General features: G+C 27.8%; 1 protein-coding gene across 1 annotated transcript in view; it reads right to left on the bottom strand.

The window, feature by feature from the left end:
* Positions 1-6,712: 6,712 nt before the first annotated feature.
* Grasp65 (Golgi reassembly-stacking protein 2) overlaps positions 6,713-24,439 on the bottom strand; it is a 34,318-nt gene continuing 16,591 nt past the window's right edge. The window contains exons 6-10 of the mRNA XM_087167003.1: positions 20,672-20,789; positions 17,717-17,810; positions 14,011-14,052; positions 11,654-11,818; positions 6,713-8,301 (exon numbers count right to left, since the gene is read on the bottom strand). Of these exons, the coding sequence (XP_087023129.1) occupies positions 8,225-8,301; positions 11,654-11,818; positions 14,011-14,052; positions 17,717-17,810; positions 20,672-20,789 (496 nt within the window). The 3' untranslated portion in view covers positions 6,713-8,224. The remainder of the gene's footprint in view (positions 8,302-11,653; positions 11,819-14,010; positions 14,053-17,716; positions 17,811-20,671; positions 20,790-24,439) is intronic.

Genomic DNA, 24,439 nt, shown 5'->3' with positions numbered 1-24,439 from the left:
TTATTTATTTTGATAAATCTATTGTTCATATGATAAAAAAAGCAAATTTTTTTTTTTTAAAGTATAAGTTTTTTTTATTTTTGAATGAATTCTAATAATGGAATACTACTAAGTTATTGATATTACTGAGTTTATCGATAAAAAAAATGGAACGCTAATGTTTAAATAAACATTACAACATTTGTCATTAGCATGTCTAAATACAAGTGCGGCCCTTCACTCAAAAAGGTTGTGCACCCCTACCTTAGGTCATATGACAATCAGGGTAAACAAAAAGTTTGTCACATTTGTCAAATGGTGATTGTCATTGTTGTTTGTCAAAAGTAAGTCACATTTTTTTTAACTGAATTACATATCAAAAAATAAGTGAAAACAATCATAAATAGTGTGAATTCTTTGTACAAACTGCTTTTGTATTATATTTTTTTATAGCGATTGATTCTATCAATGAATGTGTTTATTTCGCTCACTTCATTATTTAAAAAAAAATAACTAACTAACAATGTGTTGCTTTAATCGTACAGAAACTTTTCACTTTAGGTTGCAGAAAACTTTGAAACAGTGAAAAATTTCGGATATTTCAACACTCCTTTTATATAAATTCAAATTATACGAAATAAAGTATTGCAATGCCACAATTACATGTTTAAAATATCTCTTTCATTACTTAAACTTATTTTTCTAATCATTATGAATCGAATATGTTATTCTTTTCTCATAGATCCACGTAAACGACTCACTTTTTATTTCAAATACCAATGTCAGTGATTCTCAACCTTTTTTTCATGGTGGCACACTTTTAACGATTTCGAAATTTGACGGAACACAATGAAAAAAATTAGTTCAAAGGTTGTGTACTTACCTATAATACATTGTGTTAAATAGTTTGTGACAATAATTTTGAATATGAAATAAAATAATATGTACTACAAAAGCATGTTTATTAAGGGGGTTAATTATTTCTTCCGACTAATTTTTTATTAGTTAATAAGCATTATTCATTTTTTGGCTAGATTTTAATTGTTAGCTTGTTTTCCTCAGTTATTAACTGTTGTTTTTTTACATTGTTAATTTTTTGTGATATCTTGTTAACTAGTTTTTTTGCTAATTATTAATTGTTAGCTTATTTTTTGTTTGTTATCCTTTGTTAATTTGTTTCTATAACTATTAATTGCATAGCTTACTTTAATGATTAGCCTTTATTTCGGTTTGAAAGTTAATATTTAGCTTGCTTTCCCTTATTAATTATTAATTTTAATAGTAATTAAATTTCTTACTTATTTCAACATTTTTTTAAATTGTGTATTTGTATTCATAACTATTAATTGCATAGCTTACTTTAATGATTAGCTTTTATTTCGGTTTGAAAGTTAATATTTAGCTTGCTTTCCCTTATTAATTATTAATTTTAATAGTCATTAAATTTCTTACTTCTTTCAACATTTTTTTAAACTGTGTATCAAAGACAATTTAAGCACTTCCTTCTTATTTTAACTAATTTTATGATTGTTAGAGACAAGACAATCGCCGACAAAGATGATCACGCGGTTAAAGCGTGGAAAAATTATAAATATTATATATATATATATATACACTTTTCTTTAATTTAAACAATACTCGTAGTAAAGAAAAAGCATTATAACTTTTATTGTATCATTTCTAACATTTGGCGGCACATTTTAAGGACTTGGCGGCACACAAAAGTGCCGCGGCACAGTGGTTGAGAATGACTGACCAATGTAAAGACTCATTCATCGAAAACAAAGATCTATTTATTATTCATTTCTTACAGCAAATATGTTATAATAATTCTCACAGTCTTGTTGGCATTTTCAAACCTAATATTGATTATGTTATAGTTTGATCTTTCTTGGATCTCTTCTCCATGCTGCCGTTAGGAATAGATTGAAATAATCAAATACTTGGTATGTTTTTATTTTATCGTAAAGTGTTTCATCCACTTGGGATGAATTATTAGAGATTTATTTTAGATTGATTCATTGAGAAAACCAGATTGACAATATTACACTATTCATTTTTGCTCTCAATCAATCCATTTCGTAAATACATTAATGGGTTAACTATATGCTATATAGAATATAAAAACTACATTATTTTTTGCATTTTATTTACATTTAATTTAGCTCTTTGCCTGCAACTTTGATATTAGTATCACTCAAATTTTGGCTCTTGCGACACGAAACATACTTTTATTTATGTTTCTAAACCATTTATTCTATATTCTTTAATTAACTGCTTCCTTGATTATCCCGGGTACGTATAGAGTGCAAAAATTTATCATTCCCAGAAATCTCTGGGTTAGTAGAATTTGTTTTATCACGTTTTTACTCCATAGGAAGAAAAAAACATTATCTGCTGAGATTGGAACTTTTATTTAAGAGTTTTGCTGAGAGTGTTTTAGATAGGGCTGAATTTTCAAGATTTTTTAGAAAATCCTCAATTTGTTCTTATTGTGATTCTCAACAAGATATAATACACTTGATTTGCCACTGCCCAAAATTTCATGCACAGCGTGGCACGGAATTCCAGAACAAAACAGAACATCAGCTATTCTCAAACTTTACCTGCAGAAGAATTATTAAAGAAATCATCAAAACTACACTTGAGGACATGTTAAATCCACCAGATTCAACTAACAATGTAACCTAACTGTCACTCCGTGTCAACAAACTCTATCAACCCATCTTACAATATTTGTTTTAGTCAAACTCTCAAGTTATCCATGACTTTTGTATCTTGAATTTCTTTGTGATTCTAATATTTTGCTTCATTTATTCTCTTATACTTAATTTTAGAGTTAAAATGCATTTTAACTTCTGTGCTTTAGTTTAAAGTTACGTAAAAATTATTTTCTATGCTTTTGTTTAAGGCATTTCACTATGCCTTTGTATTTTATAGTGTAAATATTTTCATATTTTAATTTATTCTTTATATGCCATTTATACTTGCTGCTAATGTAATTTTTTGTGTTTTATGTATGTTTTGTCTGTAGAATGTTTGTTCTACTCTCGTGTGCCTTGAATAGGGCGGGTCGAGGTATAAATAAACAATATAGGGCTGAATTGACAGAGCAATAAGAAAATGGTGTACTCCTTCACTGACGTTTGAAAAAGTATCACTGTGTTGTCCCTTGTTTTACAAACTATTATACAAAGACTAATATTTAACTTTTTTCTTTTGCTCCAGACAACTCGGGAAAGTTGTTGTTGTAGTAGTTCATTTACGTCGCACTAGAGCTGCACAATGGGCTATTGGCGACGGTCTGGGAAGCATCCCCGAGGAAGATCCGAAGACATGCCATCACCATTTTGATCCTCTGCAGAGGGGATGGCTCCCCCTGCTTCGGTAGCCCGACGACCTGCAAGCGTAGTCGAGCACTTTACGGTAGAACAGTTTATCGAGGACCCATGACGCACACCCTCAGTCCCTACACAGACTGATCCAAGTGGTCACCCACCCACAGCCAGTGATGCTTGACTTCGGTGATCTGCTGGGAACTGCGTCTTAACGATCAGTCCACTGCTGGACACTCGTGATAGTAAATTAAATGGTTCTTAAACATAAAAAAAAAATTAAAATTTCAACTTAAAACTTGTGTATTATGTTTTGTTTCAGCTCCTTGTATTTATTAATAAAATAAAAAAATATGTTGATTTTTTGAAATTTTTTTTTATCTTCAAAATAATTGTTGAGGGAAGCGGTTAAGAAACAAATAAATGTATCATAAAATATTGGTAGTATCCTTTTGAACGTAGTAGCCTTTTGCACGTATTATTGGTAGTAGCCACAAAAGTTCACTGTATACAAACTTTTTATTATCATTCCATGTTTGTTTTAAATCCTCTGTTTAAATCATCCAAATTTTCCACAAACATTATATAGTTTGAAAGCAAGGGGATTTGTCCCCCACTTCCATAAAGTGATACATTCATTCATTTATAAAGAGAGAGAAATAAGTTGGATAGAGATGGGAAGAAAAAAAAATTTAGTAGCTGAACAAAACATTTAGCAAGTATACAATAATTTATTTCCAAATATCATAAATTCAACAAACAAAAAAAATTAAAATAAATACTTTCATAAATTAGATTTCACATACGATATAAATATATAGAGTTTTGCTTATATAATCTCCACTAAAAATGCAGGATTTGAGTGCTTAAAAAATCATAACAAAGTGACTTGAAAGATATACAAGTTTGAAGGGGGGGAGGGAGATATTTTGATAATAGAGTTAGCTTAAAATACAAAACAACCCAAATAGTTTTTTTTTTCTTAAGTAAACCAACATCTTTTTTTTAAAAAAAGGATTTTCGATTTAAGGTGATGGGTCAATTTTGTGAAATTCATGTATTACTGATATTGCTCTTTTAATATGACAGAGTTCAGCAAAATTGTAAACAAATTGACTTACAAAAGAAATACAAGCTTGAAGGAAGAAAGAGGAAAAATATTTTGATAATGTTAGTCAGTTTAAAAATAGTGGATATCAAACAATCCGAGTAGTTTAAATGTAAACCAAAATTTTTTTTCTTCAAGAAAAGGTCTTTGATTCAGAGAGATGGGTCAATTTATTCAAAGGTTTTGTAAAACACATACAGGGTATCTGCTATATTTTACATTTTCAAATTCATGACTTTCCATGAATAAGTCAAAGTATTTTTCATGACTTACCAAAGTTACTATTTACTCCAACAATAACACAAAGCTAAATTTAAAAAATTATTATAACATTAATTGAAATGATAGGTATAACCAAAACTGTTATACTCTGCATCTTCATGTTTATAGATTTCAAATTTAAAAAACAGAGTAAAGAAAGAATTGAAGCCATAAAATAATTTTTTCTTCCTTCTTTTCATCAGAATTATATCCTAAAGATATTTTTCTCGTTCATTGGAAAGGAGAGAAATATTCCTGATTTTTCTATTCTCATTTCTAAGTAAAAAAAAATTCGCATTGTTTTAAGTAAATTTGAAAATTCATTTCAAATTTACTTCATTCTTATTAATTTCAAACAAGTTTTTATTTAGGTTAATCTGGACCATAAAGACCGTTTTTTGGAAGAAAATATTGGACTTGGCATCAAACTAGTTCATTTTCCTTGATATTTTGGATATTTTAATAAAATTTCTTAACATTTTCTTAATTTTCCTAGCTTGATAAAATTTCCCAATTTTTCCTTGTTTTTCAATTGAATTTTGGGATTTTTACAATCACTATTTATTACTTAAAATAAAAGTAGCATAAAATATCTTTTGATTCTTTATTATATTAAAACCAGCACTTGTATTTGTAGAACTTGGGACGTTGTGAACATACACAAAAAACAAGAACACCAAGACAAAAAGCTAGAAATCAGGAAAAAAAGATTTTGAATCGGGAAAAACCCTGGGATAGTCCATTATTTCAATAAAACTTTTTTTTTTTGTTGGTAAAAAAGAAGATTAAAGTTTACGTTAAAATATTTTAAGTTAAAAAAAGAACTGGAAATTGTACTTAATGTATGCAATGAAGCTAACTGTTCATTGGCGCACACACATAAAAACAGTGATAAAGTATAATACACCATGAAATGCAAATATACAAAAATCCATAATCTGACAAAAAACAGTCTTCTCTCCCCCTTCAAATCATGATTTCATTATTAAATTTCTTTTTTAAATTAAAAAACTAAATTTATATGCTTTTTTTGTTGCAATACTAGATTGAATGAGATAAGTGAATTTAGGGGATAATTCACAAAATTGGAAAATCTTTTATCCACACTATCTCCATATGTAACAGGAAAAAAAAATAGAATAACATGCAAAATCTATAATTTAAAAACATAGCACTCTTCCATTTCAAATAGCATTCATTATTAAAATATTTTTTAGAATTGAAAAACTAAATTCATATGCTTTTTTTGTTGTTGTAATACAGGGGATAACGAATAAAAGAACTTTGCGAATAATTCACAAAATGTAAAAAAAAAGTAAAAGAAAAATAATAGCATACAAAATCTACAATTTAAAAAGAAAGCATCTCCACCCTTAAAACAACATTCATCATTTACTTATTTCTTTAGAGTCACCAAACTAAGTTCAAGATTCTCACTCAAAAAGTATGACTTTTCATTGCCAATTTACATAAAATTAAAAAGTAAAATGTTAACTATATTTATATTTAACAAAAGTGTAAATTATATTTGTTATACCAAATAATGTAGGAACCTAAACATAACATTATGTAAAAGGGACTATTTTTAAAAATTAGTTAAAAAGTAAAATTAAATTGAACATGTACCATTATTTCAACTATCTTAATTTTCTAAAAAAATGAATATTTAAAATATTGATGTAAAACTCAATTATTCACCACATTGTAAGGCAGTGAAATTTGAGGATAATTCATAAAATGAGAAGATACTTTATACCTATTACTTCCATTTGTCATTGTGAAAAAAAAAACATGCAAAACCTATAATTAAAAATCCCTTCTCCTTCAAATAGCATTAACATAGTTTGAATTTCAAAATTAAATTTACATGCACATTTTTTTTTATTTTGAAAAAGGGAATGATTTAAAGGATAAATTATTTTATCCTTTTTAGAGATGAGAAATTATTTTTATCCACATTATTTCTGTTTTTAATAGCAAAAAAATAAAAAATAAAAGGAAATCTCATCATATAAACCACAAGAATCAATAATATATATAATTTATTTATTCAACAAATAATTAAAAAATAATGGATCGGTAAATAATTATCTAAATGTAAATGCAAAACAAAAGTTTCATTTTATGCACACATTTAAATGAAAACTTATCAAAAGAATATTTTAAGAGTTCTTGTAAGAAAAAATACTACAAAGAATTTTGAAAACAATGAAAGTAAATTAAAGCCTGGTGTTGTTGGTTGCAGCGCATGGAGGCCATTCAAATATTACAAATGCACATCCCCCCCCCTTGTTAGCACAAATAAGCAAAAACGCCTTCCATGTTTCATAAGAAATTCATCATTGTTTTATACTTTTATTGTCGCAAACTAATTTTAGAATTAAATTCAAATATAAAGATGTTTCTTAGTGCTAAGTACATATTTAGCACAAAGTTCGTAACTTAGCATAAAATACATTATCCAGGGGTCTGTCCAGGTTTTTTTAGAGGTATCTACTTTGTGAAAATTTAGACATAATATGCGATAATTAAAAGTTACATTAAAAAATCAACACCAAACTATGGTAAAACAAGAAATTATTTTTAAAAATGGTCACTACAAATAAAAATCATTTATAACTGGTCAATTTCGATATATTTTCCCCCATATAATAAAAAATAATTTTGCTACTGTAAAATTTCGAGCTTAAAATTCTATCCAAATTTAAAAATCCATTCTCCATATTTAAATTTCGACTTGCATTTAACAGTACTAGAACTAAAAGAAAATTAAGAGAACATTTTCAACTAGCTCATACAGAAAAAAGTTTCATAGGGAGAAAAAAATTTAATAAAAAATAAAGTTCTGTTAGAATAAATTTACAATAATGTTCAAATGTTTAGAATGATATTCGAATTTTGACTTGCTGTATAGTTTACAGAGTGAGAACCTCGTTGTTTCATTTCAAAAAAACTTGGGGATTTATAGTTTTTTTTGGGGGGGGGGGGGGATATAAAAACAAAATTTTAAGAGGCGGAGAATCTTAGAATACCGCTAAACGGTAGTAAATTTGTCCTGGACAGACCCTTGTCATCATTCATTTTAGAAAATGTTGAGTGGAATATTCTGTTTGAATCTTTTGAGGTAAAAAATCTGAATCTCGGAAATCTTTTAAGAAATATTTTCTTTCTTTTCCTATTACAAATTTGTACTCTTTACAATTGTAATATTTCCTTTTTTCTTTTAAAATTTTTTTTTTTTTTTTAAAAAAAAGAAGTTTTTTTTCTTCTTTTTTAACAAAAGCATTTCTCCTCCCTTATCAGCAAAAATAAGCAAATTACAAACCCTTCTTCTGTCACTAATATTTGAATTGCTCCCTGGCAGTGCCAAGTGAATACATAACATACATAAAAATTTTGCAAAATAAACACCAGTGCAGAGAGAGAGAACAGAAGTTTCTTTTTTGAAGCTAAAACAAGTCTGATGATCGATTCAGTGTTTGGTGGTAAATACAGTGAAATAGAAGGGTTATTGTTCTAGTAGAGACAAGAAATGACAAGTTCAGACATGTTGAGGTGCAGGCATAGCAGGGCCTGAATATGAACTACTATCACCATTTCCAACTTCTGTATGAGAACCTATAAGATCATGCATGTTAGAATAACCATTTTCTTCATTAAATAATGTTATTTTAAATACAGTCAAACCCCACTATAGTGAGCTCCCGAGATAGAGTGAACGAAATGTTCGCTCCCGTGCCATGCTTTACACCTATAATATTTTTTGTGGATACAGTTAACCAAAAGAGAGGAACTTTTTTCTGTTTCCCACTCATTTATTTTCTTCATTTTTTATGTAATAATTTTGAAACTTCTACTTCAAAATAAATACATATACCAATTTTCAAAACCATCTATAGCATGGAATGCAGCAACAAGCATTTTTTACTGTTTGCTTCATTATTGAATGGGTTCAGCATTCAAAGAAGCCGCAATCTTTCAGTATCTGGACAAATGTTTGAAGTTAAAGTCGATGAATTTGCTAAATGATTGGATGAGACTACTTTTATGTGCTAGAATGGCTGGTTAGACAGGTTTAAAAGCAGAATAACAAAAATTCAGGAAAAATTATGGGAGAGTCGGGAAGTGTGTTTCCACATCTGATGTGGAAGATAGCGCATCATCTAAGGATTACTATTCTTTTGTACACAAGGCGAAGAGTAATAAAAAATAAAAGTTAACAAATTTTTTTTATACTGCATATTATTTTTCAGTAATTTTTGTATTTCATTTTATGGGGTCATTTATTTAAATAATGTGTAATAAAAAAGAGGAGTTTGAAACCATTAGTTAAAATTGTTTGTGGAATGGATAGAGTGAAGTCCCGGTTATAGTGAACCAAGTTTTCAAGATCTTACTTTTTCATATTGACTTTTTTTTTTTTAAGAATATCAAGAAACTTTAGATAATGATTTTAACTTTAGGTTTGGTTAACTTTAGGTTTGACTGTATAACAGAGTTGAACCAAGTTTTCAACATCTTACTTTTTCATATTGACTTTTTTTCTTTTTAAGAATATCAAGAAACTTTAGATAATGATTTTAACTTTAGGTTTGGTTAACTTTAGGTATGACTGTATAACAGAGTTGAACCAAGTTTTCAAGATCTTACTTTTTCATATTGACTTTTTTTCTTTTTAAGAATATCAAGAAACTTTAGATAATGATTTGAATTTTAGATTTGGTTAACTTTAGGTTTGACTGTATAACAGAGTTGAACCCAGTTTTCAAGATCTTACTTTTTCATATTGACTTTTTTTTATTTTTAAGAATATCAAGAAACTTTAGATAATGCAATTCTCATGATTGTAACTAAATATTTATGAATTCCTACTGTCTTTATCAGGAATTTTTTAACATTTCATTTTATAAACCTATTTCAAATAATAACTTTACCATTTATTAAATTTCCAAATAAAAGTTAAGATTTGTATTTTTTTCTGATTCTTACAGGCAATATTTTCCATTCTGAAGTCATTTTTAAGAATTTTAATTAGGTCATTCATCAGGCCTGATTTTGATGACATTTACTGTATGCAAGTTGATCCTCTAACTTTGGTTACGAGACAGCACATTTTTGGTAAGTTTTAAAATAATTAAAAACCTAACATAAAAATTTCTAAAATTAAAAAAATAATAATAAAAAAGCTATAAATTGATACAGAGTTGTTTATTTCTATCTCATTGCTTAAAATGCATAGATCAATGAATCTCTTTTCATTATTATTTTGACTTATAAGTTGACCCGCTGATTTTTATAAAATTTTGGAGGTTTGCACAGGGATATGCGGTACTTTATTTTAGTTTTTGCCATTCTTTAAATTTTCATTTTATTATTATTATTATTTTGCATTTCAGAGCATTTTCAAGTTTAAGGGGAATTTTTCTTTAGTATTCTGATATCTAGCAATATTAGAAGATATCATGTTCATTAAAATTTAGATTTAAAAAAAAAAAGTTCAGATGTACATACATTTTCTTTCTTTTTAGCAAGTGACACTCATTTCAAATTTTAATGAATGTAGAACATGTATTGAGCATTATTTTAGTTTTAATACTTTCATCGAATTAATTGTGCAGGGTTGCCACAGAAAAAAAATGAACAAAATAGTTGCTAAAAACTATGAAAATAGTTGCCTAAATAAGAACAAAATTTGTTCAATAATATGACTAAAATTTTATTAAATGACTTAATTGTCATATACCATGATCCCTTTAGTCAAGTATGTGGCAAATATGATAATTTTTATATAAATGTTAGTGTAATTTTAATATTATCGTTAGTGTTCTAGCACTAAATATTTATGTATAAAAAAAATTTGTATATTTACAGAAAATAAATTTTTTTTAATTTTTAGAATTCATTCAAAAAAATACTTTTATTTTAAATATATATATACACATATATAGAAAAGTGATCACTTGAATTCGAAATCCATGCACCGTAATATCGTATAAAAAATTGTTTTTCTTTTTAAAAACCACGCAGAATTTCGTAGCAATAACCGTTGAAAAGAAAATAGATCTACAATGGAATCTGAGCAAATTGAAAGCATTAAAAAGTAATGACTCAAACTTGCAGTTCAAAATTTTCAACATATTTTACCTCTTTTTATTGAGAAAAAAAAATAATACTAATTGTGTTTAGAAGCTCCTGTGGGCCACAGGTTGTCAATATGTCAATACAATTTATGCTAAAGAACATCGCTAGGAGTACAGAAAAGTCTCCTTTTCCTGAAAATAATTGCTTTTCTAGCCCTTTCAGGCAAAAAAGTTGTCATAGTCTCCTCAGAGGCCAAAAATAGTTACAAACAGTCGTTTGTGGCAAACTTGAGTGCAAATGAGTGGCGTAGTTTTGGGGAAGATTGGGGGACAAAACCCCCTCTGAAATTATATATATTACTTGATTAATTAACTATTGTAAGGTAAGTAGGATGCAGATATAAAAAAAGTATTATTATTCACTTTATGTAGTTTAAGTGCTTGTTGTTGTCGGCCGTTAAGGCAGCAGAGGGGGTGCAGTTGGTCTTGTTTTCCCGTGCTGCCATCTATGGTTACGAATTTGACTTCTTACACACCCGCTTATAGGGCGGACTCATTCATACATCCACAGATTGTGATTTTGACCTGAACCAGAGAATGATCCATCTCCAATTCAGTAACCCCCAGATATATTGATTTGTCATGGAGGACTTTGTGACTCCACAGATTTAACGTGCACCAGTCACCATTTCCCACAGTTTTCTGTCGGCCGGATTTGAACCCCCGTTCTCACGAACGCGAGTTCAGCTTCCTACCAACCAGGCTTAAACGTATTGAGTATATATATATATATATCAGGAGGTGAGCGATAACCCCCCTCGAACATGCACTAAAAACTACGCCACTGGTGCAAATAAGGACAATTTAGGAGCATTAATGAGGATACATACCCGTTGTTGTTGTTGAATCAGGTGATGAGATAGTTAAATTTGCTAGAGTATTTGTGGGCAACGTTGCACTCACTGTTATCACAGGCATTCCAGGCAGACTGAGGGTTGTCGTTAGAGGCTGAATGCAAACATTATTCAGAGACGCATCCATTTTGTCTGCCTTCACTAAAAATATAAACACCTTCATTTTATTTTCTATTTCTACAACACTTTTTGATACACATGGCCACTTTTTTTTAAAAACTCTAATTTAAAAAAAAAAAAAAAAAAAATTTCTCAACCCATCGTAAACATTACAAGGTTTATTTCTCAAATGAAGAAAAATGTTAGGAAACAAGCATGGAATAAAATAATTTTCAGAATGTTATAAAATATTCATGATAAGAATTTTCATATTAATTATACGAAATAATAAAATTATGGGGTGCATTGGTGACAAAAAGTGACAGAAAAATTTTGAATCGCCATTTTACATTCCATTGCTCAGTGATTAGAGGCAGCCGTCGATTTTGACCTATACTATAAACACTAAGAAAATTTCCTTTCTTCAGATTTTCAAATCAAATTTCTTAATTTTTATAACTAGTGTGCGAAAAAACTTTACTTAGCCAAATAAAATAAAAAATAAAACCAAATAAAATAAAAGGAACAAATATACTGCATTGATTTAAAAATTCTGTTACAAATCTTGATTTGCAACTAAGTCTTGTGAAAAACTTAAAATCAAACATGATTTTGGGCTGCAAAAAAGGGGGGGGGGTTAAAGAGGAGGTAAGAGAGGAACAAATGTGATATTAACAAGATTTCGCAAAAATTATAAAAGTTACATTTACAGTTACATCAGCGAAACTCCGAGGAAATTTTCCCATAACATAAATATTTGATTTGCAGAGTTTCCCAAATCAAGGGTTTGGGGGAAATTAGTGAGTTGGTGGAAATCTCTCACGACTGCATTTTAAAGCCACTAGAGCATAATCTATTGGATTAACCAATAAGACAATTTTAGCCTTCATGAGGAAACTAGCCTTGCATTTGTATTGCATGGAAACGAAAACTTTCCACAGTTAAGGCATAGGGATTCTAACTCATGACCACTGATCATATGGTTTATATCCAGGGTTCATACAGAGATCAGAAGAAGAAAAACAAGGAGTCCAAAATTTTAAGGACTTATCAAAAATTTAAAAACTTTGTGTAAAGATAACTAGAAAGTTTTTTTTTTAATTAAAAAGAAGTTATTATAAGGAACTTGCAAAAATGTATATTTTGCATATTTTTTCTAGCCCTTTTGAAATAAATTTTGACTCTGTCAAACTTCATCAAGAAAAATAAAGTTATTACTTTTACACATAAATACATATTCCAGTTTCAAATATTTTAATAAATCTTGTTTAAGTACAGATATTAAAGATTAACATAAAAACCTACCAATCTTATATTTTTAAATTTGAATGCGTAAGAAAATCTAAGACATTTTATAAAAAATAAAAAAAATCATTAAATTACTAATTAAGTTTGCTTGAAACATGTAAAATTAAAATTATTTGCTGTAATTTTTTTCTTCTTACTCTTGCTATTAAAATTTTTTTTCTTTTAAAATTTTCCTGAAACTATTAGATTTTGACAGCTAAGTCATATTATTTAGTTTCCCTGGAGTAGGACTTTGTAAGTTCATCTATGCACCACAATAATCTAAGGAGTTTCTAAGGACTAATTTGGAAATCTAAGTAGTTCCAAGTACTCCTTGGAGATATTTTTATTTCCAAGGAGTTTCTAAGGAGTCTGTACCCACCAGTATGGTATAAAAACATCAATGCTAAATACCCCTTGATATGCAGATATAAAAAAAAAAGTGATTATTGCTCACTATGAGCTTAAAAATTATAAGTTATACATTAGGAAATCAACTTTAAAATGATCTCAATTCTTTAATGCTACTTTCTTTTAAAAATTTAAAACATACATATAATTACACACTTGGATTAGGGTGTGCACTCTATTCACAATTTTAAGTAATGAATTTCTTTTTAGCGATTGTTGATTGTTAAATCAAAGCTAAAAATTTGTTAAATGAGAGCATTTAAGCACCATTTTTGTCACGAGATAGGCATCTTTTGAATATAATTCTGAAGATGAAATCTTTTGAAAATTTCTGCAGTAAAGAAAAGCTAAATTTTTTACTTCTCTAAGGAAAAATCTTTCTGCAAGAACTCAATAACATTCTGCAACAATGTTGCAGCGTCGCCACGAATCTGCCCCTGAGCCCGCGAGTCACCACAGCTCTCCAGTTAATAAATTTAACATTCAAATTATCATACGACTTTAATAAAATAAAACAAAATATATTTAAGTATTACCAGCATCAGCCTCCATTGTAGGTATTGATGGTACAATGGGCACTATAATAAAAAAAAAAACAATTCAAAATCATGAAATGCAATAAAAAATATCAAACTTATATTTTGAGAACATTATAGCAGTTTCATACTTGAAAAAGAGACTATCACAAATATTAATAATAAGAAAAAAGAAAGTTCTCGTGAAAATGTGTTAAAAAAAATGCACTAATAGTAGTTTGATTTTCGTGTGTTATAAAAATCATATTGTAAGCAACCACTTTTAATGTAAAACCAGACTATATTTATGATGAAAAATATAAATACAAACACACTCAATTGTCTGCATAATTTATTTACTATTTTGTTACCAACAAGGGATTTCAAATTATTAAAAAATGAGCTTAAAAAGAACTTTTAAAAGCTATCAAAAATGACCTCTAAATGAAAAATAATGTACTTTTAAAAAACATATTTTCTATTAGTTTTTCTTTAAAAAAATATATAAATTTTAACTTATAAAGTAATAAATAAAATATATAAGCAATTTATGAATTAAAATAAAGTGTCAATAAATATCTTAAAGATGCAAACAAGAATTGCATTGTATCATTAAAAGCTTTTAGGTATTATTAAAACTGAAAGATTGTCTAGAGTCAAAAAGCATCTTGAAAATCTAAGAAATTTTCAAACACTTAGATCTTCATTTTTAATGATGTTATTGTATGATTTTTAAGAAGGGGAAATATCTAAGCTGTCTGAGTTATTCACAACTATGTCACAGGTAAATAATTTAATCTTGTTCAACACTTCTTGAAGAAAACATAGACAGCCAATCTACTGAATTAAAAATCTGTTGAAAAAAGTAGATGTTCTGAATAGGTAACTTATCACCATATGGAAATGCTAAAATTATTATAATATATACAGTGCGCCAAAAAAAAAAGAGATCACACTGAATAACTTTTGATTTAATCAGGGTTCCCACTCAATTTCAGAAAAAAAAATTCCCTGACTTTTCCAGGTATATGAAGTAAATTTCAATGAAAATCAATACCATCTATGCTACGAAATTTTTCATCAGAAAATTTTGATTCTTCTATCTGTAATGCCAAGTTTAGATTTTCTATGTAAAATAAATATTATGTGAGGAAGGAAGCATTTCAGTTTGTCTAAAATGTGAAATTTTTGCAATAAATAATTGTAATAGATGTTAGAATTATTTAACTCGAATCTCAACAACTGAGTACTGTTACTGATAATTTTAAGATGTTTTTTTTCCAGGTATAATGTAGGAATTTTCCAGGTTTTTGTAAAAAAAATTGCAACTTTCTCTGACCATTCCCTGATTTTTGGAGTTGAAATAAAATTCCCTGACAATTCCAGGCTTTTCCTGTTCTCCCTGACTGGTGGAAACCCTATCTAATGATCAGTCAACAGGTCATTGCAGATAAAGTAGTGAAAAAGTTACAAAATTGTTTTAAAAAGTGATAGATAGTGACTTAAAAACGATGTTAATATATAAGTTAAAACATATAAAAGTAAAAAAAAAAAAAAATACATATATAAATATATAAGTTAAAGAAAAACAATTTGTTTAGAAAAATTTAATGCTGTAGAAATGAAATATAACTTTAAATTATATTTCAATTAACTGTTATTGATTTTTTTTTAAAGAAATATTTACTTTTCCCAAACTGAAAAAAAAAGGAAAAAAAAAGGCCGAAACATTGTTGCTATCATGTGAAATCAATAGAAATTTATTAATTGTAGTTATTTGTTATTGTTTTCTTTAAATAGATTTTTATCAGAGAGGACTTCTTTTGAGGAATCTAAAAAATGATGAGTTTTTAAATACGAAGTGAAGAGCTGAGATGTTAAATAACTGTTATTATTGCACAAGAAGAAGGAAAGAAAGAACTAGAGGAAAACAAAGTAGTTTTACGATGAAATTGGCATGAAACAAATGCAGCAAAAAGTGATTACTAAAATAAAATATAATGCATTAAAGTATCAAATGTGAAAAAATCACTAGAACTGGCAGAAAACAACAAATAAATGTGGGTTCTCGATAGAATTGTTGCTAATATATTGCCTCAAAAAGTGATACTACCTCAATCTCTTCAATGTATGGAGAAAAAGTAATTCTCAAGGTTCGCACAAGTTTAAATGTACTAAAACTAGAATACCATATTGAGATCACGTCCATGTGATCTGGAGTCCCACAGGTTTTGTTTCATATAAGATACTTGTGCAGTGAAGAAAGAATTGCATGAGCATAAACTGTGATTACAGCCCTAAAGGGATTAAATTCAAAATATGCAGGGTATAATAACATCAGATAATATATATATACAAGGGTGATTGTGAGCCCAAGTCAACATTCCGGAAAATTTCTTGAGTTAAAAAAAAGAAGTTTAAATCAAAAAATATTTAAAATTTTCCACATACCTATGATGACCTGGAGAAGTAATTGAAATTTCCAAATATATCTTTCTTTCTTGAGTTTATGATTATAATAACTATTTACTGATAAAAAATTAATATTAATCTTGAACATAAGCTTATAAAGTAGCTCTGCTTACAAACAAATAAAATAAACTGTGTTTTTAAGTTCCACCTTTGAAAATTTGATTTCCGAAAACTTTCGTGATTAATGATTTTTTGAAACATCTGAACCTTCGATCTCCGGAAACTTCCGGATAACGGTTAGCAAAATATCCGGAAATCGGGATTTTTTTCCGAAGCACAATCAGCCCTGTATGTATATATATAAAATGGAAATGGTAAAAAAAAAAAAAGTGGAATCCTGACAGAACTAAGTGCGTTAAAAAGTGATCTTTGAATAAATCATTACAGAAACCTGAAACGAGCATTTCGTAACACATCAAAAATATAGCATTGTATTAATATAAAACAAAATGGATGACAAAAAGACATGGTTTTACGATGGAAAAGAGATCACTCAAATTCACATGTCACAATAACAACTTTATTTATTTATTTTTTAAAATTAGATTCTTCAAAAGGAAAAAATAATAATAATAGATAACATAATAAACACTTTCAATGTAAAATAAGAGCTTTTAAGAGTGCTTGATTTCTATGAAGCAAAATTAAAAAGCACTTTCAAAGTGCCATGGAAAAAGAAAATCCAGTTCAAGAAGAAATCCACAACATTTGAGATAAAGAAACAAAAGACAGATGAATAATTCCTCGATCGACATTTCAAGAGGTATATTCAATTGAAAGTGGAATTTCCCTATTTTTCTTCATCCCTTTTATGACCATTTGGATGAAATGCAAATTTTAAAGAAAAGTGACTAAGCTTTAAAAAGAGTGAATAAAAGTAATCATTTTTTAACATAGTGACATTAAATGAGAAAAGTGAGCCCTGAGATTAACAACAGCTATATGATTGAGGGTTGGTGAGCAAGGCGAGCCCCTACTTTAAAGTAATTTCTAAAGTGTTAACACCAATAAGACATTTTTGAGAATGTTTATAGTTCCTTAGAGTGAAAATTTTGTATCAAAAACAAAAATAATAGTCACAGACAATAAATGCAAGTGAGATTTTCACACAAATCTTTACTAAAATAAACTTTCTTCGTTTTAAAATTCATTTAAATAAGAAAGTCATTGAGGTTAGTTGTTAATGAGTCAGATAATTGTTTTGATTGTAAATAAACAAAGCTCCTTCAATGGGAGAATAAGTTATTAGAATCACCTGATGCTGCTACAGGTGGCATGCTTTGATTTCCATTTTGCTCTTGTTGGACAGTTTGTGTGATGAAACTTGGGTTAGTCGCATTCAATTGGACCTGAAAAAACACATCACTGTCATAAAATATTTATTTTTCTGAAAATAAGTAAAGCATTCTTTTTGAGTAGTTCAGTACTAGATTCTTCAATAAACATAAAATCTGCCCACTTTTTATAAGAAGATAAAAATGAGATATTTTCTGAATCATATTTTGTATTCCTAATTACTAAGGTATAATAAAAATTGGCCAGATTATAATAAAAATTGTATTTTTGGTCTCTATTTGCTCTATTGGGACTGTTTTATTTTTAGGTTTCCTGATTTTTTAAAAAAATTCATTTTCAGGCTTTATTTTTTTTAAAATAAACCTTCAGAAGTACTGTCTCATTCCTACATTTCAGTAGAGTTTTACTATTTAATGAATTGCAGATTCAGTAGTGGCTACTCAAATAAAGTTTCAAATTTATCTGATTTTTCCAAATCTTTAGCATAGTTTATTTTCATTTTTTTCTAATTGAAGAATAGGTACTTGACTTCGAAGAAAAATGCCAACATTCTAAGGTATTTTTATTTAAAATGTAGTTGTTTTCGCAAAAATATTTAAAAGAATAATTAGATCAGACTTATTTTAACAAACTAACAAGGTTTTATTTTTTCATTTTCTTAAAATTAGTCTTTTGTAAAGCATTAACTTGTCGATTCTCAAAGTCCTCCATGTTCCCATAACAAATCAATACCTCTGGGGGTACTGGATTGGAGATTGACCATTTTCTGATTCAGGTCAAAATTACGATCTGTGGATGAATGAATGAATGAACCCGCCCTATAAAACGGGCCGTGACATGTGTGGCTAAAGACGAATTCTTGGCCATAGGATGGCACCACTGAAAAAACGAGAAACACACACTTTGCCTTAAATTTGCTCGGTTTCACCAAGCAGGCTTGCCCATGTGGCAAGTGACATTAGAAACAACACATGTTTTTCACATATTTCTTCGTTCTTTAGTCATCTTTTAAGGACAAAAATAGAAATATCTTCAGAATGCACCCAACAATTATTAACTTCCGGCACAAATATTTATCAACAAAACAGTATAATTAAAAATATGTTTTAAAAGGTAAAAGCAGAATCGTGAAAATTAGTGTCAATAGAACAATTGTAACAATTTATCCTAAGCAATTTTAAGAAAAAGATGTGTAGCTTGAATGAGAAAAAAGTAATTTAACGATTTCATTGGCTAAGAGTACAAAAGTTGCTAGAGAAAGAGCGCAAAATTGTTATTCAATAAGGACCAAATAACTTTTTGAGAATTTTATAAAATTAAATACCCTAATAAATAAATAAATGATCTTTTACAAATTTTCATTAGTTTTAAGTACAATGCGCAAACAGAAGATATTAATAGATTTTTAAAACATATTGACGATTTTATTCTATTTACAACAGAATTTTATTCTTTTCCGCACTAAAGCATTCTGAAATTCAAAAATTCATTTTTTATTTTTACCCATTCTATGAACAACTAAACAGAGTTATAATGGAAGCAAGGAAAATATTTCTAAATTTGCAATATTTCAACTGTTTAGCAATAAATTTCCACCTAAATAAAGTGAGCATAATGGATGGCAAAATTAATAAAATTCTTACGAATGAAAATAGATAGATTTTTAAAACATATTGACGATTTTATTCTATTTACAACAGAATTTTATTCTTTTTCGCTAAAGCATTCTGAAATTCAAAAATTAATTTTTTATTTTTACCCATTCTATTAACAACTAAGCAGAGTTATAATGGAAGCAAGGAAAATATTTCTAAATTTGCAATATTTCAACTGTTTAGCAATAAATTTCCACCTAAATAAAGTGGGCATAATGGATGGCAAAATTAATAAAATTCTTACGAATGAAAAAGATTCTTTTTCTTTAAAATTTTTATTTAAATTTCCCTGATTTTTCTAGAAAAAAATTAATTCAAGGTATTCCACGTGGCCACCCTCTGTAAATATTTGCCTCAAGTCTTGTCGTTATTTGAAGCCAGGAAAGAGATTCAACTGTTACGTAATAAACCCAGAAAACATGTAACCTTACTGAAATCTCGTATTGGAATTTTCTTTTCATTGTCACGAAAATGTTTGTACTAAAAACCTTTTTTCAACAAAGCAAAAATATTGCAGTTTCAAACCTTTCTTCCTAAAAGGGTCAAAAATTATTTTTGAAACTTTTTAAAAGAATAATGTTATTGAGGTAAAATGGTCACTTTAATGACGTTTTAGCTGATGTCACACTAGCGATAGGATTAAATTGCATTGCCCATAAAAACTTCACAACAAGGTGGATTTTAACTGAGCATACAAGACGTTGTGAAATGAAACTTTATAATTTCCTAGATTTAAGACTATTTTCACCTCGATCCTAGCCCTATGAAAGGATTTCTTCACGCTTGAAAACCACAAGTCAACCTCGATTTAGGGCTTTTATATAGAAGGTTGTTTTCAAAGGTTTTGGATTAGGGTAATGTGCGTTGAATAGAGCAGATGGTCACAGATCTCGTTTTAAGATTAGAAGGTTTACACGTAAACCGCATAAAAAGCCTTTTTAGGTTTACATTAAAAGGTTTTTACTGGGTGAAAATAAACCTTAATTTGACATCTGGGAAACCTCGATTAGAGTACACTTCAAAACCAATACTTGTTTAGAACGAAGTTGAGAGAAATATTTATGATCTGGCAGTAGGCTCAACTAACAGCCATCAACTGAAAAGATTACTAGTTGTCCATTATACAATGACTATGAAATTCAACGTTCAATTACAGCAAAAGTTGTTTAAATAACAGTTTCTGTTTCAAAAAGTTTTTTTAAAAAGCATTGCTTCTGTCACTTAATTAAAAAAAGGAAATTCAAAATTGTTGAAATTACTGTTGAATATCCATCACTCTTTTGAGGCATCTGCGTATATGGAGATTTCACGACATCCACTTTTGCAGGTCTGGTCGGGATTCGATGAAGATACCCATATCCTATTCCACATCCTAAGCTGTAAAAATTATACAGAGCAAAGTTAGAAAGCGTATCTACATTTTTAATGGCAACCACTTGTTCAAAAATTGAAAATTCTAAACAACCAAAAAATAGTTTAAACAATTTCTAAAATGAATAAAAATTATTCATACATCTCCAAGTAAGTATAAAAATTAAGCAACTCATAAAAGGTTTTAGTTTTGAACCAATAATACAAGTTATTAATAAGTGCTTAAAATTTGTTCTTTACATCTGATCATAACTGTGAAATGACATTAGATTAAATTAAAATAATATAGACCATAAACGCAAAAATGTGTAGAACAGAAACTGAAGAAAAATAATAAAAAAATTTAAATAAGTCATTGAAAATAAAATAGTGCTACAAAAGAGAAAAAAAAGATATTCAGAAAATTATATATTTAATGCCATCTAAAAATCTATTTTCAATTTGGAATGAAAACACATTAATGTATTTTAATGACTATAATCATCTGTTGTTTATGTCTGTAGAAATAAATAAATAAAATAATGCAGGTGAGCAATTAAGCAGTGGTAGAGAAAATTGCCCACTGGATTAAAATATTTGCTCAACACTATTTTCATGAAAAATATGAACAATTTTATGAAATTTTCGGTAATCAAAACTAGAGAAGGATTTACAAAAATTGAATCATATTTATTACAAAAGGAGAATAATAATAACATGATTGCAAAAAGGGTTCCAATAGTTCATTCACCATTAAAATTATTAAATGAAAAGAATAGCAGCAATGTTCCTAAACTTCATGTTTGAAGACCGCTGCCTTTCAATACTAAAATAACATATATCAAGGTCAAAATATTTTAGGGACTCAAAAAACATAATAGAAAGAAGCAAACTAGATTTGAAATGAGAATTTGTATCGAGTCTATAAACCATGCATTAGAACAATTTATTAAGCACAGCAATAATGATGTGGCTTATAATTCAAATAATCATTTAACAGATCTTTAAACATTCTCCTAAAGCACTAAAAGTTACAGCAGTACATTACAAGCAAATCAAAAGAAACATAAAAATTTTTTCAAGAAATTGCAAACATGTTTCTAAAACATCACTATTGAAATTTTGTAAAAAAAAAAAAAAAAAAAAAAAAAAAAAAAAAAAACAGTGCTTACACTAACATTTCTGCAAAATGGTTTTTTAAATAATCTAAAAAAAGGAATTCACAAAAACCTTTTTGATACTACTATACTTATAAGGATTTTTTTGACCATGTGCAACACATGATTTTGCGCATTCATTTTGCTGTAAGCCATTCCAGTTCAAAAGTTCATTATAGTGGCAGAATAATTCTCTAGTTATTAAAAATATTTTGTTTATCAGTCAGTCAGCATTATTTAATCTTTTAATACCTTTGATGCATCAATAATAGCTAATTTAAGTAGGTAGTGTTAGTAAGAATAATTTTAGTTAAATAATAGTACTATCTATCTTATGAATCAAATTTATTCTCGAAATTTTTAAGCATTATAGTATAAAGCATATTTTCAGAAACCTTTTTTTATAGCGTGATACTTTTCCTCTTCTACTTGTTACGTTAAGAATTTGGCTGTTAAGTATTAATACAAAGAAATTAAATACTGATTTCTGATTGTATTCTAATTTCTGTAAAATTAAAATGACCAGAAAAGAACCGAACACACACACACACACAAAAAAACTATTAGTTTTAACTCAGAATTCTACGTAAGTCATTATCACTAATTGAAATTTTCTGTTCCTGCTTCTGTGTAAAAAGTTTTTATCTCATTATTCATCTATTCCTAAGCAAATTATTAATGCTTTTTAAACACAAACACACACACACACACACATATATATATATATATATATATATATATATATATAATAAATAAATAAATACAAGAAAACACTAAGAAAGTTAAGAAAAACAAAAAACATTTTGAACCTTTATATATATATATATATATATATATATATATATATATATATATATATATATATATATATATATATATAATATATGTACTGTTAATTCTGATGAATATAAATACCATAAATACCTGAAATTTGCTCCATGTTTGTAACTTAATTTTTTTGATGTAATTTTTTTTGGTTTTGATTAATTTTGAAATATTAATTAATAATTTTAATTTGTGTTTTCCTGAAACGGTTGTAACCAGGGTTCTTTGATTTAAATCAGCTTGATTTAAAACAAGGGAACTTTTTAAAATTATCATTGATAAATTAATTAATTTTTTAAAGTAATCATGAATTATTCAATTAAAATTAACTAAGCAATATTCATATAAGATTGTTTAAAAAATTTGTTTTTGAAGTTTTAAACTATTGTCTTAATTGCTGTGTTAATAAATTTTAATTAACAAATATACACCAGAACTTCATGAGTAATAAGGGAATAAATTACAGCACTTATAAAATAATATTTTAAAAATCTTACAAATTTTTTAGAAGGCAAATTAAGAACAAAGCTAAAGTTTAATCTAGTTGATTTATTTCATATTTATATACATGTAAGAAAATTGCTATTGAATAAGGATTGTTTTACAGAGGGAATGTAAGAAACAATTGACCAAAAACCTAATTTTTAAACACTATTGTCTCAAGACAGCATTTTAATTCAATATTACAACTTTTTTTTCTTAAAAGTATTTACTATGCGTTATTTATGTTTATATTATAGAAAATTTTCATTACTATATAGCATAAAACTCTTTTTTACAAAGATAAATACAGATTATAATTATTTAAATTTTACATGAAATTATTTTTGAATTAACGAATTTCATCACTTAAAACAACACACTTTAAAATGGCGCACAAACTTTTGATTGCTCTCCTGACTAAAGTATTGAAACCACATCTCCAGTGGATCCCCCATATTTCAACCAAATCAGTCAAAAAAAATTATATGTTTTTTCAGAAAATTAATTCCTTGAGAGAAATTTGCGATTATTTTAATACCTAAAAATATCTGCAGTAATTGATTAGCCTATTTGTGGTCACCTTTTGAACCCCAATAACCATTCTACTGCTCCACAGTCACATTTGCTATCACAAATTGCAAGCTTTCTGGAATTTAACTGTGATATCGAAAATCTTTCAGGAAGTAAACGTACAAAAATAATGATCTTTTTGCGATGTTATGATTAAAAGGATTTTTGTTATGACGCAGACATTTTGGTGCAATCGAAAGGGATGCAACATTTAGTGCTCTGTGAGTATTTTTCCACAAGAGTTTTTATTCATATTTTCTTTGTTTCAATTTTTTTTTTGCCTTTAAGCAAAGCAGATGCAATAAAACAGCTTTTAAATTTTTTTATCAGATACTATTAATGACAACAGGACTGGAAATTAACACACTGGTCCATGGCCTCTAAAATGCAAAAATTTATGTGAAATTTAATCAAAGTGAGACAATTAACACAGTTTTCTAATATATGAGTATGTGCCACATAACATACGAGTAAAAAAAAATCCAAATTACTTTGCTTAAACATTGTTCACATAACCGAAATATGTAACACAAAAAAATAATATTGACATAAAATAATACGAAAACTAAGGCCTCGATTGATAACATTTATTTATAAACATTTCTCTTGTAGTGAGAAAAATTTCACATTGCTCATGAGTTA

This window comes from Parasteatoda tepidariorum, chromosome 7 (genome assembly GCF_982258835.1).
Source record: "Parasteatoda tepidariorum strain Cologne lab strain chromosome 7, Ptep-v5.0, whole genome shotgun sequence".
In the NCBI taxonomy this organism is placed as follows: Eukaryota; Metazoa; Arthropoda; class Arachnida; order Araneae; family Theridiidae; genus Parasteatoda; species Parasteatoda tepidariorum.
This window is presented reverse-complemented; position numbering and strand designations above follow the sequence as displayed.